The sequence below is a fragment of the Pimephales promelas genome, chromosome 17, assembly GCF_988280905.1.
Source record: "Pimephales promelas chromosome 17, fPimPro1.hap1.1, whole genome shotgun sequence".
Lineage (NCBI taxonomy): Eukaryota > Metazoa > Chordata > Actinopteri > Cypriniformes > Leuciscidae > Pimephales > Pimephales promelas.
The window spans coordinates 14,164,561-14,181,047 of NC_142785.1; the positions used below are offsets into that span (position 1 = coordinate 14,164,561).

General features: G+C 39.2%; 1 protein-coding gene across 2 annotated transcripts in view; it reads right to left on the reverse strand.

Annotated features, from left to right (window-relative positions):
• The window catches only part of adam11 (ADAM metallopeptidase domain 11), a 55,214-nt gene that overhangs the window by 21,998 nt on the left and 16,729 nt on the right, over positions 1–16,487 (reverse strand). For both annotated transcript variants that reach the window (XM_039685465.2, XM_089121950.1), the window contains exons 7-15: positions 16,223–16,283; positions 15,669–15,775; positions 7,334–7,408; positions 7,182–7,253; positions 6,908–7,074; positions 6,135–6,219; positions 3,967–4,057; positions 3,837–3,888; positions 2,609–2,708 (exon numbers count right to left, since the gene is read on the reverse strand). In XM_039685465.2, coding sequence (XP_039541399.2) covers positions 2,609–2,708; positions 3,837–3,888; positions 3,967–4,057; positions 6,135–6,219; positions 6,908–7,074; positions 7,182–7,253; positions 7,334–7,408; positions 15,669–15,775; positions 16,223–16,283 — 810 coding nt within the window. The remainder of the gene's footprint in view (positions 1–2,608; positions 2,709–3,836; positions 3,889–3,966; positions 4,058–6,134; positions 6,220–6,907; positions 7,075–7,181; positions 7,254–7,333; positions 7,409–15,668; positions 15,776–16,222; positions 16,284–16,487) is intronic.

Consider the following 16,487-nt stretch of genomic DNA (forward strand, 5'->3'; position numbering starts at 1 on the left):
TGGCCTGAACACGCTAGCATTCTGCTATTATGTGACGTCATCACAGTTTTGAACGGATTTTTAGAACAGATAAGTGAATGCAATTTTCAGCTGAGTGTATTATCTTAGCCCTCCCTTTTGAATGCAACTTTGAAATTACTTGACAAAAAATTACATCCTGAGAAAAGTGGATTTCTGGGGGTGAAACCCCATTGACTCCCATTCATTCTGCACTCGACTGCGAGCGCCCCCGCATGGACAGAGACGCGTTACTGCAGCCAGTCCAGAACCCGGATGTAACCACTAACCAGCCAGTGCCAATTCTCTTCAATTAGACATTCTCTGGGATTACTAGACACTTCCAAGCAGGTGTGAGTTGGAGCTGGTTGGAGCTAAACTCTGCATGGCTGTGGCCCTTCAGGAACTGAGTTTGAAACCACTGCTTTAGGCCTTGACCACATGGACAAGGGCATTTTTATAACCAGAGTTTTTCCTCCTGCTTTTTTAAAAAAAATCCCTTCCACCCGAAAACGCAAAAACACACTATCAAGCGCTGTCAAGAGCATGCCACACCAGCAGGCGGCAATATAACCCTAACCGTAAAGCCATGTTGGCCAATCAGAAGCCTAACAAAAAGTTATAACGGCGCAGCGTGGGCGCACACTCTGACATCGCAAGGCAAAAACCCCGGTCTTACTGTCTACACGACAACACTGTAACCGCCGTTTCTGAAAAACCTCACCCTGGCAGAGTTTTCAAAAATGTTCGGATTCAGTGTCCTGTTACTGCGTAAAAGTCACGGTTATAAAAATACCCGTGTCTGTGTGGACAAGGCCTTAGAGCAAGGAGCTAATTCCACAATAAGCTACACAGTAAAAGTAGCTTCATATATGTATTGTTATGTTTGTGTTTTTGGAGGCGAGGTTCCTTTTCTGAGAATGCAATGCGGCCAATTTGGCCAAGTGGCCAATTTGTTTTTTGCATAATTTGCACTGGCCATCATAAGGTTCAAGACTTTGTGAGAGCAGACGTGTCCAAGACTCTGTGGCACCCCTCTGGAGATATTTACTGACTAAGGTGCCGTCAGGATACAGAACAATTTGTCTACTGCTGTGACCTCCACTCAAAAGGGACCAAGTGCAGTGGGTCACCACTGGGGCATATACTGTATATACTGGGGATCCATCATACACAAGGAGCTCAGTGTCCAGAGGAGGAACTTTGAAGCACAGGTGTTCATAAAAAAGGTCTGTCAAGAGCTTGAGGACAAGGAGATCTACACTACACCCCTGAACCCCCAAAGTGATGTACTGGTAGAGCATTTCAACTGTACCCTAACCCACTAGCTTGGCATCTCAGTTGAACAACATCAGCATGACTGAGCCCACTATCCTCCCTGGTCCTGAGGGCATATCGGGTTTTTTTTGTTTGACAGTACAGGAATCCAGCAAATACACCCCAACATCCCTCATGTTTGGACAAGACATTCAGACTCTTAAGATTTGGTGTTTGGGTTACCGTTACACCGAGATGTACCACAGGAAGAAAAGGATGAGTACTTCATCCAACTCTGAAAGCAGTTCAGATTGGTCCATGGCTTATACCAGCAAGCGAAACGATTTTCACTAAAGTGAACGATTTTGTCCTTGGAAACATGGCATTGGTGTACTGTTCAGAAAGAATTTCCAGTAAAGGAGCCTTGAGAAGTTGTACAATGGATCTCAGGCATGGCTTACCATGTCCAACTAACAGCCAGAAAGTTACTACTACATGCCCATGGCTGCGTTTCCCAGAAGCATTGGATGCTTCTGGGAAAAGCAGCCCCTGATAGAGGTCCACACCTTGTGAGCCTACAGCAGTGGAAACCATGTACCAAGTATATGTATGGGATTGCTAAGCTCTAAAGCCTGAAGTATACATCCCTTGTCCGTGTTCTGCTCTGGCTTGCAGACAGTCCACGTGATGTAATTTCGTCATCAACACCAACAGTTCGCTGATGTCTGTCTACGCGTCCGCATGCAGCCAGATTTTTTTATTCGCACAGACTTGTTGGTTTGAGCACTTGAAAAGGACGGCCCACTAGAATAAGTCTCTACACGCTCACGGTCAAAGGAGTATACATTGAAAGGCTTGTGTTCTCAACTGTGCAGAAACAAGCGATATCATACGTAAGCAGATGCATATGTAAAATAACGTCAAAGTAAACAGCATATAAGTAAAAACTGCCAAATGTTACAGAATGAAATGTCAACCCAAGAGGAACTACAGGACTTTGCAAGCTTTGATGGACTTGATCTACTGCATCTACTGTATGTTTTGATCATCGTTCTTAGATGTAGTCTTTGACAAAAACGTGATTTTCTCAGCTTTTTGCTCAAAATGTTGAATTTTTATTAAACTTACCCACATGCAAGTGTTGATAAAAAAGGAATGCATGAAGCTACAATAATTTCGTTGTTGTTGTTGTTTAAAATCAGATCGGCTGTTCTTTCTTTTGACAAATTGCCAATTCAGATATTAACACCACAAAATATTCTGGGGGCCATGAAACTTTTGTGAAAATGATCAAAAATGCGGAGTCTGGCAACTTCTTTTTTCTTTTTTTTTAAAGTGGATGTTCCAGACAAACCTTGTTAGGTTTATTGAAGAGGCAGCTCCCTCCTCCTTGCTGGAGGAACTGAATGTACTCCTCTATACTGCACCGTGAAAACTTTCTGGGTAGATAGTATCTGTCAGGATCACATAATAGAGTTAATACTGTTCAGTTACCCTTACATAGAAACAGTGTCTAAAACTATTAGAGAAGGAACAGCAAAAAGTTGACACTTTTATCCAATGCAACTTTAGGCCAATTCACACTGCACTAAAATGAACCACATTCGTCAGTGAGTCACATCTTTCGGCATTGGTTGGCTCCTAATTTTGCAGAAACATGCTGAATCTACATTTGTCAGGTCTTGAAAATGTAAAACACTGTAATCTGTTGACTGTCACCATTGGTCGGTGTCTGTCGGTGCAGTGTGTGAATTGGCCTTTCAAGGTATACATTGTGAGTGATCATGGGAATCGAATCTATCACTAGTATCGCTAGTGCCATGATCTACCAGTTGTGCTGGTAAAGCTAAACTATTTAGCTGACTTGAAAAGACTGAAAAATACTCTCCATGGTGAAGCAAGTTTAAAAAGAATCTTACAGAGCAAGTTATCTTAGTAAAAGTAAAGACAACTGATGTCTATCACTAATTTGAGTACTGAGATTACAGTAAAGCAAGAAGAAAGGTTGTATGCAATTCAGAAATAATTGAGAATGCTTTTAAAATTTCAATTAAATTTCTAAATTTGAAGTGAATTTAAATTAAGATTGAATACATGATTCTATTCAAATTTCAATGTAAGGAAGTAGAATGAACTGAAATTCAAAGAAATTCACAAACTGTAACTGTAACTAATTAACAGTAACTTGATAAAGAATTGTTTTCAGAATAATTTGAAGTTCCAAGGTAGGTTTTAAAGGCCTTTTGGCCAAAATCAATAATTATACAAATATAATTTCATTAATTATTTAGCTTTAGTGGACCATGGTGGGAAAACTCTCATAGAATGGTTTACCTGTGTTGAATTTCTTTGAATTGCAATTAATGAATTCCTCTTCAAGTTACGTATCCTGTGGTCATGGTCAATAAAAAAATCCTCAATTCTGAATTTTGCTTACTCCGGCCATATACAATAGGGCCTCATGCTTGCAATCCATTTGCCAAACATTTGTGACTGAGCATGTGCACTTGCATAGTGTATGTTTCCAGCATGAATGTTGCAATAAAAATATACTTACACAAAGACCCAAAAACTTGACTCACCCAGTATCCTCCATGATGCAGCCTAACCACGGATCTGGACATCTGCAGTCTCCTACCATACACACACACACACACATTAAAACAACAGCCCGCCCTTTTTATATTTTGTCAAGAGTGGAAGGATGGTTACCTGCAGTAGCACGGTCTTTGTTCCACATCATTCCAAGGTTCTGTCCTAAACTCTGACATAATGTGATAGCCATGGGTCCCACATTTCCATACTGACATTAACACAGAGATGTTAGATGGTATGTTAGCACTCATTTAGCAGATGCTTTAATACAAAGGAACTTACAGTACGTTTAATATATATATATGCATTTATATAATATATATTAATTTATATTGAATTTATAGTGAATTTGCTGTCTGTTATTTGATTAAGATTATAAAGAAACTTTTTTTCTCTTTCTTTTTTCAGTATCCCCAAGTAATGTGTAATAGTAGAGTTCCCTATCTGTCAATCACTTCAGCGATGTGTCGCACTTGGGAGCCCCAAAAACCTCTGATATTTCAGAAAATGCCAATGAGAAATGGCGGGTGGAATTTGCCACTCCATTCACCTCTGCCTAAGAAGCTTCACTGGTTTCCTACTGCACATTTCAACAGTTATTTCTATTATCCACACAGATAAGAACTCAGAGAGTTCCCATGGGCACTTCAATGAGCAAGTAGAAAAAAATTCCAAAAGAGAATTTTCTCTAACAAGAGAGTTTCTTCATAAGTTTCTTTTATTGCTTTTTCACTCGTGTATTTCTGGATAAGGTCAAGGCCTGTCTCCATTAGACGGCCACGATTGCTACTGCAGTTTGGGCCATGCCCATGCTGGAGCAGCTTTTGTGAATGGTGCATTCTCTCATTGCGAGAGTGTGGCCATGGGAACAACTGGGTCAACTGGGTAGAAGCAAGCACAGAACTATCTGAAGTTATTGAAAGAGAAAACAGATGAACTCAATAATGCTTGAATGGATAAGCTTCAAAAAGAGCAGAGAATCCATCCCTGTGTGGTCCAGCTGATTTAGGGTTGATCAGTCAAAGCTCAGGACTTGTTTGCCTCCTTCCACAACACTGAACTACTCACTAAAATGGCCAGGACACTGTTTCAACTCCTCAGCACAAATTTGAATGAGTGGATGCATGCCATCTCATTTTATACTAGTATGTCTGGGGGATTGGCATGCAAATTCCACTCGCCAATTCTCATTAGCCTTTTTTGAAGTGTCCAGACGTATTTGTGGCTCTCAAGTGAGTGTCACTACATCAACACAATGTCTTGTTCCCTCTATCAGGGAACGGAGGTTACGTCAGTAACCAAGACATTGCACTCTACTTTGATTATAACTATAACTAACTTTGCAACTACATGTCAACTAACTCTCAACAAAATATTAGTAGACTGTTTGCTTAGGGTTCAGGTTGGTAGAATAAGCTGGCATGTACTTGCAAAGTTACCTATAGTCAGTAGAATGTGTTGGGGGACCATCAAAATAAAGTGTCAACCGATATTAAAGGTAGGGTAGGCAATTTCATAGAGGCTAGCAATAGCAAGCTAGTTTTGAAAATATAAGATCCCTCACTCCTTTAAGGCTATGTTTACACAGAAAACGATTCTGAAGAGAAAACGCAAAAGTGGCGTTGCGTCATCTTTTTATTCTGCGTTTAGACGAGGGTTTTGTGTGGGAAATCCGCGTGCAAATGGAGACGCAAAAGTGTGTGAAATTCAATGTAGTATGCACTTCAGGCGGCTAGGAGTGCATACTACAACAACACCAAGTCCACGCGCCTGCGTGCAACTTTCACCGTCAAGCAGACTTTTGCGTTTTTACCGTTTACACAGGAACGCGGCGGTGGACCGTTTTTAAGATTTCCACTCTGGAGGGTGGTTTCACTTTTTTGCGTTTTTGAGCCTCAAAAACGCAGTTGCCGAATAAAAGAAAGGCACATCCGATAAAATATTTTTACGTTTTCACCCGCGAGCGTTCTCGTGTAAACAGGGCCTTAAGCACTCTCCAAAGCCACGCCTCCTCCAAAACACATGAACACACACAGCCAGCGCAGAGTAAGCAAATGCCATGAGAAACAGTGTCTATTAGACCACTTCTATTATTGATTTCTAATTGGATGTGAAGAGAGTTTCAACCAGTATAATGAAAAGTGTTTATAAAAAACACCTACCCTACCTTTAAGCAGACAGTCTACTAATACTCTAATGGCTGGTAGCTGACATGTAGTTGAAAAGTTACTTATAGTTACTCTAAAGTGGACGATCGAAATAAAGAAGTAGCTCTGAGCTCTCACCTCATTGACTCCTCCACCTCGTGTTGATGAGCAGATCCCCTCGATGTATGCAGTGCCACTGCGACTGCTCTGAAACGTGCGCCCCCTACGGGTCAGATAATTCACAGGATATTTACCTTACAAAGGTTTTGAACTTCTTACAGAGTTGGTTATCATGAAAGTCATATGCAATCTTAAATTGCAATGCCACTGGTGTGATGCAAATGTGTTGCCAAAAGGCCCAATGAAATGATTTGACAAAGTCAATTTTCTTTCCTCTGTTGACAAATTTCTGATTGAAACCAAAAGTTTTTAGGGGGAAGGATATTCTCATTCTCAGGATATGCCTCTAAACAGGAGACAATTACATATTTTTAGTTTTTAAATACATTCGGAGTACACTAACATATGAAGAGTTCAGATGCAAAAGCCTCTAAGTGCCATTTGAAATTTTCTTCTAAAATGATCATTTTTATCAAGCTTGTATATTTAAGTTCAGTAATTTCACTTAAATGGCAATGAAGATTACCTATTAATTGTCATTTAAGTGAAATTACTGAACTTAAATATACAAGCTTGATAAAAATGACCATTCTAGAAGAAAATTTCAAATGGCATTTAGAGGCTTTTGCATCTGAACTCTTCATATAGGCTAAGAAAAATACAAACAAAGTTGATTTCATGGGGCATGAATTATATTGAATGGATAATTACATTCAATATATATTGGATGTGTCGAATGCAATGACCGAGCGTGTAAAAAATGTGTCGTCTAAGAAGGAAACGTAACATACGAGAGCAGGTGAGCTGCATCACTCTTCTCTTTGATATTCTCCTTCCTGTATTTCATAAAGTCACGCAGTGTCACCAAAGGGTCGTCGCCAACAGAAACCATGTTCTGAGTTGACCATGTCTCCATGGCGACAAGCACTATTCTAGTGTTCAGCTGCTCCTTGTAAATCTGGAATTGAATAGGATGTTTTAAGTATAAACATTGCAACAGAACTTACTCAAGGAAAAAATCATGAGAAAAAATCGTGAATATGTCTGTCAAACTTCAAGACGTACAGCATCAGCCATGTTCACGACAGCTTTAGCAAAGTTTCTCGTCTGAGAGGCTGATCTTCGCATCTGTACAAACTACAGAAAGAAACATCAAGACAAATATTGCACACCACATGCAAAGAGAAACACAGAAAAGAATAACTATTAAATCTTACCAGTTCAAAATCATTGACCACAAGCAACTCTATATACTTTGTTTCACTCTGAACTGTGCGCGGACCCCTCCGAACCTGCAGGGGGACACATAACAGAATGTGACATGACATGACATGGTAGTGTAGGCTACAGTTCAATGATACATATTGTGATGGAAATGTTTTGATGGCGAATCAAATGTTTCTTTGTGTTTTAAAGAGTGTTTAAGGAATATGGATATCAATCATTATGACTAATTCCTATTGTAATGTTATTTTTTATTGGATCTTTTTAAATCAACATTTCAATCATTAACAATCTAAGCAAAGACCAAAGAAACAACCAAACAATGAAAGCACAGAAATTACAGTGCAAAAAGGAAACAGAAGCATTATAATATACCAAACCTCAAATTATTACTTCAAGAAACATCAATACAGTCAAGATATTGGGTCCAGACTGGATGTAAATCTTCATTTTACAAGTGAGAAACACATGTTAGAAATTCTAAAGGAATCATTTCTCAAATAATATTATGCCATCCATTTAAAGTAATACTTCAAACTAGTCCATCATTTCATTTTTATATCTTTCTGCTAGACTTAGTAGATAAGACTTTACAGTTTTATTTACATCACCATCTTTGGTATTACTTTAGTCACTGTCTCTATGGTTACAGTCATAGATTTGAAAAAAAAAAACTACACACCCCTGTTAAAACAGCTGGTTTTTGTAATGTTAAAAATGAATGCCGGTGAAAACCAGTGACACATTTCAAAAAGTTAAAAATAAACCTTGTTATAATTGAGTATGTGCCTGTTCAGAATGAACCAATCATCAAGTTCATGTGAAATAGTTCACAACTGTCTTCAGGGCTGCATTAACATAAGAGCTAGGTGGAGCTGAAGCCCCAGGGCACGAGCAAGGAGAGGGCCCGTGCTTGGCCCAGTAGATTGACTGGCCATCGGCTGCACTTTTCCCGGTGGGCTGATCGCCAATACCCCACCACGGCCCCGCATATTAAACAATGTTATTTAGTGGAGCACCTGGTAAACAAAGACCAAAAGCCAAGCGATGAAACGGCACTACCTGATTAAACCACATCCAGCAGTCAAAGCTTGTATATCTGACAAACTCCTTTGTCTTGAGCAAACTCAAAACATATGGTGACACATGTGGGCCGAATTTACCAGTCCAGCCCCAATGATTCTCTTCTTCTAGGTATAGAAAGAAGACCTTCTAATGTTAAAACTATTTCATGTAAACTCGCAAAAAACTTTTTCAGGAAACCTGTTTGCTTTGACCTCATATTTGGTGTTTATAGTCATAGTTCGCATTTATGCTTTTAATGTGTGTTAGCCTGGAATATTTTATATTTTAAATAGATACAATATTTTGTATCTCTGTGATAAAAATATGACTTTTTAAAATAGACTCTGCGGTAGAAAACGTACGCTAGTATGAAAGGGGCCCTCGGGTGTGCTAGGGTCCTACTGTATGTGTTCTTAATGCGGCCCTGCCTGTCTTCGCTTGAAGTCACTCCAAATAAATCTCAGCTGTTCTAGTAAGATTTTTCTGACATCATCTTGGTTGCGGGGTTATTTACACCTTGTCACTTCATGCATTTTCTTTGATCGGACAGTTTCCGATTGTTAAAAGAACAGGTGTAAATCAATGGAACTGCAACTGGACCAGTGCAAATGCATCTGGTAGTTGAAGCCATATACTGTATGTAAAAGCCAATTCACACCGCACAGACAAACAGCAACAGACACCAACAAACAGGTTGGCAGTTGAATTTAGAATTTTATGAAAAATAACTGTCATATTCACACTGCCCCAGCAGACACTGCCAAACGCTGATTGAACATGTTAAGTCGGATGAAAACAAATCCAGACCAATGCCGACACACTGATCCGACAAAAGCCAACAAACGTGTATGCTGGCATTTGCATTTGTCTGTGCACTGCAGTGTGAATTGGACTTTAATTTTACTCCACCCAAAACGGTAAAAAACTAAAGTGTGAGAGCATGTTATACCAGCTCCAGGTAGTCTACCACAGTGCTACTGCAACATACATCACCACAGATATGGGCCGACACAGGCAAGTAGCAAAGTCCTGAGAGTGTACCTGTGCTGATGTCACTTTCATAAGAATTATTAATAATTTGTTACATTTTACATTTTAGTGAGGCGCGGTGGTTTATGGGAGGAGTAGTTCCTTTGCTCGGAAATGAAAATACGTACACAGGCTTGTACCCTTGACTTTTTTAGGATTTTCTCCTCGTTTTTTTCACTCGAAATGATATGTTGTATGCTTGTGAGTTCAGCCGTAGCTGGTTATCCTTAGACATGCTCTAATTGTATTCAGATATGGATTTTGAAAAAAAATGTCAATGGGAGAAATTAATGGGAAATTTACTTCCGGCACCAACGCTCTCTCGGACTGTGATGCTCTATTGACTATTGATTAAATGTAAGAATTTTACATAAAATATATACATCCAATAAGGTTATAAGAAATTGCCCTTAATAGATTGAAATGCCATTGGAAATCAATTTAAGGTGGCATCTATTGCCCCTAAATGAAAAAAAAAGTTCATTTCTGCCCCAGCGGGAGTCAGCTGACCATAACAGAACCAACACAAAAACATTATTGTTATTGATAGTTTTTGTCATACTACACACCCCTAGCAATATGGTTATATTTGTAAAATACAGCAAAGTGCCCTCAAATGTTGTTTTTGCCACCATTTCCATTTTAATAATCATTCATCTGTATATTGTGCTCTGTAGTTCTGTATTATATTGATTATTGTGTGATTCCTTCTCCTCTTCCCACCTTTCCACAGCCTTAGCACTCATTTTTTAGCCTTTTTTCAAATCTTAGACATTCTTCAGACATCACACCCACTGATCGCCCACAGTCTGTTCGTGAAGTGTCTGGTACACGTTGTACACAAAAATGGTGTTTCGAACTGAACAATTCTAAGCTGTTTTGCTGTATTTACCAAGTTTCTCCCTTTCTCTGTTTTATTGCCAGATTGTGCCCTGTGTCTGCTTACTCGCCTTCCCTTTGTTTGAGTCTAGTCTGGTCAACTTTCGAATGTTTTGTCTCGTCTGGTGCTTATTTGTGACTGCTCACTGTCCGGATATCAGTTATGACATGCTGCTGGTTTCTCGATGTGATATACATGTACTGTAGCTCTTTGGATTGGTTATGGTTATCCAACACATCTGTCCTTGAGGACCTCCAACACTGTACATTCTGTATGTCTCCCTCATCTAACACACCTGATTCAACTCATCGGCTCATTAATAGAGACTGCAAGACCCAAATTGGGTGTATCAGATAAGGGAGACACAAAACATGCAGTGCTGGGGGTCCTCCAGGACAGGATTAAAAAGGCTCTCGTCCCTCGCCTGTTCTTGGACACCCGTTCCTCACTGCATCCAGTTTTAATTCTATGAGCGTTGTGTCATTTGGACAAATTTTATGGTGTACTACAACTGTGATATTAAAGGTGCCATACGTAATAATTGAGGTAAAAATATCCAAAAAATGAGCTACACGTATCAAAAGAATGAGAAGAAAAAAGTGCAATGATGTAATTAAAAAACTGACAAGTTATAGTGCTGCCGAGATATAAACCTAAATTAGCATGCTAAATTACTAGCCCCGGCCCGGCAGGTGTCGTAATACCAGTTCCGGCCATGGGAGGCGGTATGCGGGCGGGCAACGTTACCACCAGCCAAACTGCAATAGACGAGTAAGTCGCGCGGCTTGTGTGTACTTGAACCTAATGTCAGTCGTGTGGAAAATACAGCCCACTACTACATTTCAGTTCAGGGAAGAGTTCAAAAAATGATTGGTCGACATTATGCATGAGGAATACATTTTGGTAAGTTGTAGCATACTGTATCTTTCAACAGTGTTCGTGTTCTTTCCATTAGCTAGTAGAGACGATCGGTTCACGTGCGCTAGGGATCTGTCGTCTAACATTTACAAGCGCCAAAACGGTATTTATTGTTTGAATTGCATAATAAAATTGACAGAATCTGAGAGCTTAACTAACCTGCTTGCTAAGTGTTAATTGCATGTGTCTCACGGTGAATTCGTGAGAGTTGGCAGCTCTGAATGGCGCTAGGTTGATCAACATCAGCGAATGCTGTCTGTCAAATTAATTCAAACTAACAATAAAAGTGTAATATGAACAAAACGAATACCGTAAACTTAAAATAATAGCCCGCAGGCTTTTATTTTCCCATATCGTCTAAATGCAACAGCTTGTTTTTGAGACAGGCGTCTATGAGACGGTCTTCATCATTTAGTGTTGAGATGTTCAAATCTCCAAATGCTCCACGTGAAACTGCGGTCTTCCGACCTTTTACTATCGTGTCAAATGATTTGAATAATATGCGGAGAAAGAGAGCAAAACAGCGCTCGCTTGTGTTGTTTGAAGACGTGAGTGCGCGCGGCCGCGGCACAACACGTTTTCTGGAGGTATACTGCCCCCATCTGGTATGGAATATGGAATATTTTTTTGATTTTTAGTTCCAGATGGCACCTTTAAACTGTACGTGGATGGAAAAGAGCTGGGTAAAAATTCTTCAAAGTTCTATTTGTCGTACACCAAAGACTAGACAAATATTAATACATACAAATACATTATTGCATTTAATGTTATTTCACTTGCATATTTTTAAGTACTAAATGTTTCTGTGCAGTCTAGGGCCACATTTTAGTCCTAGTCCAGCCCTGGAAACAGCTGAATGCTTTTTGAATTGACAGCTTGCATGTTAATCTTCAATGTGTTTACTATTAAACATTTATTTACAAACCCTGCCTGTCATAGTATCAGTGTACTTTTGACTTGACAGCTACTGCCACCAGACCCCTGTTACATCAGCCAGATCAAATACTGATGTAATCATGCAATAAATATGTTTACAGTACATTTTATTTGTTATACTTTCTGATGTTCAGCAAAAGCCATCACAAGACTGCTAGTTGTGAGTTGGGAAAATCTGTCATCATTTGGCATCATGATAATATACTCCAGGATACTGGATCATTTTGAGTCGGAGTGACTGTAATGTATGTTTGAAAGTGAACTATAATTGAGTAACTTGTGGATCGATGCACTGGTTCAACCAGTTTATAATGCTGGGAAGACAGTTTGCAAATGTACACTGTCCAAAAGCAGTGCAACCATTACTAATAATTTCTTTTCACATTATACGTTAATGTATTTTCGATCAATTATGTAAAATTACCATAATTAACAATCCAAAATAATTAACTTCACAGCAAAAATACAAAGACTAGTAGAGAAGTCGACTTAAAGGGATACTCCACCGTTTATTTTCATAATAAACAAAGTTATTCCTTTAACTAAGACGAGTTGATGCATACCTTTGTCGTCTCAGTGCGTGCACTCAATCGCTCTGGCGTGAGAGACACTTTGATCACACTTAACTAGCCCAGTTCATTCAATATGGGCCGAGCAGAGAAGCGACCAAACACCTCCACGTTTACCCTATTTAAATACAGTTACAAGAGTATTGTAACTCGACCAAGAATGGTGACACAAAATAAAACGTTGAACTTTTCTAAGCATCTAAAGTGGATAACTATAATGAATGGCGCAATATCACAGCAAGTGCTTGGGAGCACTTCAACTCGGCGCAGTAATATCATCACTCGTGAAAAGTCGGAGTCCGGAGTCAAGACTCCGCAGAGTCCATAGATAAATATGCTCCTACTTGCTGTGGGTAACTGTATTTAAATAGGGAAAACGTGGAGGTGTTTGGTCGCTTCTCTGCTTGGATCCTAATGAATAGCTGGGCTAGTTACAGTAAGTGTGATCAAAGTGTCTCGCATGCCAAAGCGATAGACTGCATGTGAGACGAGAGAGGTATGTATCAACTCGTCTTAGTTAAGGGAATAACAGTTTAATATGACAAAACGGTGCAGTATCTCTTTAAATGCTCTGCCATGATGATGTTTTAAAGGGGGGGTTGATTGCGATTTCACTTTTTTCATTTTAAATAGTGTGTAATGTTGCTGTTGGTGCATGAACATTATCTGCAAAGTTGCAGCGCTGAAAGTTCAGTGTAAGCAGAGATATCGTCTTTTAAAAATCAGGAAGTATATTGCCTACAAAAACGACTGGATTGGGACTACAGCTGGGTTTTAGATGTCACTAACCCACACATTCGCATCAACCCCCCCTCCGGAATATGCAGAAAAGGGCATGGCCATATTTCAGCGGCTCGTCGAGTGTGTTATATTCATCCAGCTGTCAGGTATTCGAGCTTCCCACAGACGCTGTACTTCATCAACAATGGATACAATTTATGTTTGATTATGTTCCTGAAAATAACGATCGTAATCTAGCTCTCTCAGCTGCGCATTTTACGGAAGACAGCTTCCAGAATCTCCACGAATTCAACACCGGATTCAACATGAAACTGTTACTAAAACATGAAGCAGTTCCAACTTTAAAACCAGAGGCAGCAGTTGTTGGGCCACAACCTGTAAGTAGGCTAAGACTTCATCATTTTAAATGTATTTGCATGTATTATTCCAGACGTAGCCTTGTGTTTTATTTTTTTCAAATGCCAGCGCTGGCTTTATTGCCACTAGGCTACTAGTTATGCTATTTTGTGTCTACGACAAACGCGTACAAACATTACAGACCTGAATTTTGTATAAGTACTAATGTTTTAAATGTATTTTTCATGTATATACACTTTATGACGTTATTTTCGATTTGATCAAGACCGTAAACTAATGCCAACGCTGTTTGAGTATAACATTAGTAGCCAGTCAGTTGATATTGTTGCCAGTCAGATGCTATTGTGTAAAACAAACGTGTATAAAGTTAAAAATGTAGCAAATTATCATTCAGAAACGTGTAGTAAGAGCCGTGTGTGGTGAGGTTCTGTTTGCCCCGCTTCATCGCCGCTTTCTCGGTCTGATTCTGCCTCAAACTGATACTGCAGTTCGACACATATTTACATCTGGACCGGAGCTCATGACATGCACGTTTCGCCCATAAAGGTAATGGGCGTTAACCTTCCGGACAACATGAGCGACAGTTTAGCCAATCACAACACACCGGCCCAAACTAACCAATCTGAGCCCACTGACCCTTTCTGAGGGAGTGGTTTCATAGACTCAGGAAGTCAACCAGTCGTTCGAGGACAAAAGAGAGCGTGGCTTACAATAAAGGTAAAGTTTATGAAAAATAAGACTTTAAAAAAAAGAAAAAACACAAATACATGTTATATTGCACCCCATAAACACAATCATGCAAAGAAAAAAAGCAGTCAATCCCCCCTTTAAGCTTGATGTCGACTAGTCACTAGTCATGGCCTATAGAGGGCACAGTCGACTAGTCATAAGATAAGAAATCAATAAGAAATCTTCGAAGTCAAACAGTTCAAATGACAAATAAATGCATAATCAGAGAGAACTCCACAAGACATGTTTGATTATACCATCTGGATCCTAAAAAATAATTAGGGAATGAACGTTATAAAAAGCTTATTGTACACTTAAGTTAATCGCCGTTCTAAACTAATGTGTGATGCATTGTAAGGCACACACATACAGCCAGTAGCGTGCCCGTCCCACTCACAAAATCATTCAGTAAAGCAGAAACGTATTGCCAACACTGTGATGTATCAATAAAATAATAAGAAAGAAAAAAAAAACCTTTCCTTTGACAGTAAAATATTTAAGGATATACCTCAACAATGTTTAAAAAGAGATAAATATTTAATGAATGAATTTGTAAATGTAATGAAAGCATTTGTAAATCATAAACTGTAGCTCCATAACTGTAGGACCAACTATGCAACATTTAATAGACCCACTTTTATTTTGTAGTTAATGTTTATGATGCACAAAAAGATTACTCCCATAAGTAAATAGTTATTTCTCTTATTTCTTTTTCTCTCTCTTTTTTTAGATACAAAACATTTACTCTTAATTGTAATTCAATTTCACAATTTTACTGGGAGTGGGTTGTTTTTATCAAATAAATGAAGCCTTAGTGAGCAGAAGGTAGAAAAAAAAAAACACTTACAAAATCTTAATTCCACACTTTTGACCGGTAGTTTAAGTGCATTAGTAGTGAAAGACACCTAACATAACATGAGACCAGCACTCCTAATCTGATACGTCTATGCAGGGCCACAGTGAGGAATTCTTGAGCAGGGTACAAAACCATCACCACAGCCGTCCCTCGGTTGAAAACGTTTTCTGGATGCCATTTTTGGCAGCTTGCTACGCATGACGAATCTTCAAGAAAAATCAACTGATGTCAAAAATAATAACTCTCACCTGTCTTTTTGCCCGTCTCAGCCCATCTGTGAGCTCCGATTCATTCGTCTCCATAGAAACGGGATAGTCACTGTTAATGTCAGAGTCACTGCTGTTCCTGGTGCTTCCTGGAAGAGAAGAAGCCATAGGTTATACGGATTAAAACCACCCCGAATAAAAGTTCCCACTCGTCAGCATTCAGTGGATCGATAAAGATGTCTATTACTGAAAAAATGATCCATGCAAAAAATCAATATGCAGCAGACGGATAAAGAGAAAGCAGGAAGGATATAGTCTGAATGCTGTAAAAAAAATTAAAAAATAAGACAATGTCATATAAGACAGTGACTATGTCTATAAATGTATTAAAGGAATAGTCATTTTGTCAAGGTGATCTTTTCCATACAACAAATGTGAATGGTGATTTTTGCTATTATTTGTCTGTTCATTAGAGACGATGTGATGCATGGTGACTTTTGCAATTTGCCTTTTCTTTCTCCGCACTAAAGAAAGAAAGTCATACAATTTTAAAATGAAGTAATTGTATGTGCATGTGAGAGGAATGTATGTCTTACCTGAGTTTTTTGGCATCAGCCGGATGTCTGCCATTCTGTATACAACATGAGTATTTTCATCCTGTGTGACAGAAACATAGAAGTCACCTACTATATGAAATCTTCATAAATACTGCATGCAGCATGTTCCCCTTGACATTAGTCATATGACGAGCTATTCCTGTAAGGTTCCACATTGCCGCAAACGACAATTACCGGGGTCTAAGCAGTTCAGTGGAGTGGAGATAACAGATAAATTGAAAGAAAACAAGCTGCTGATGTTGTT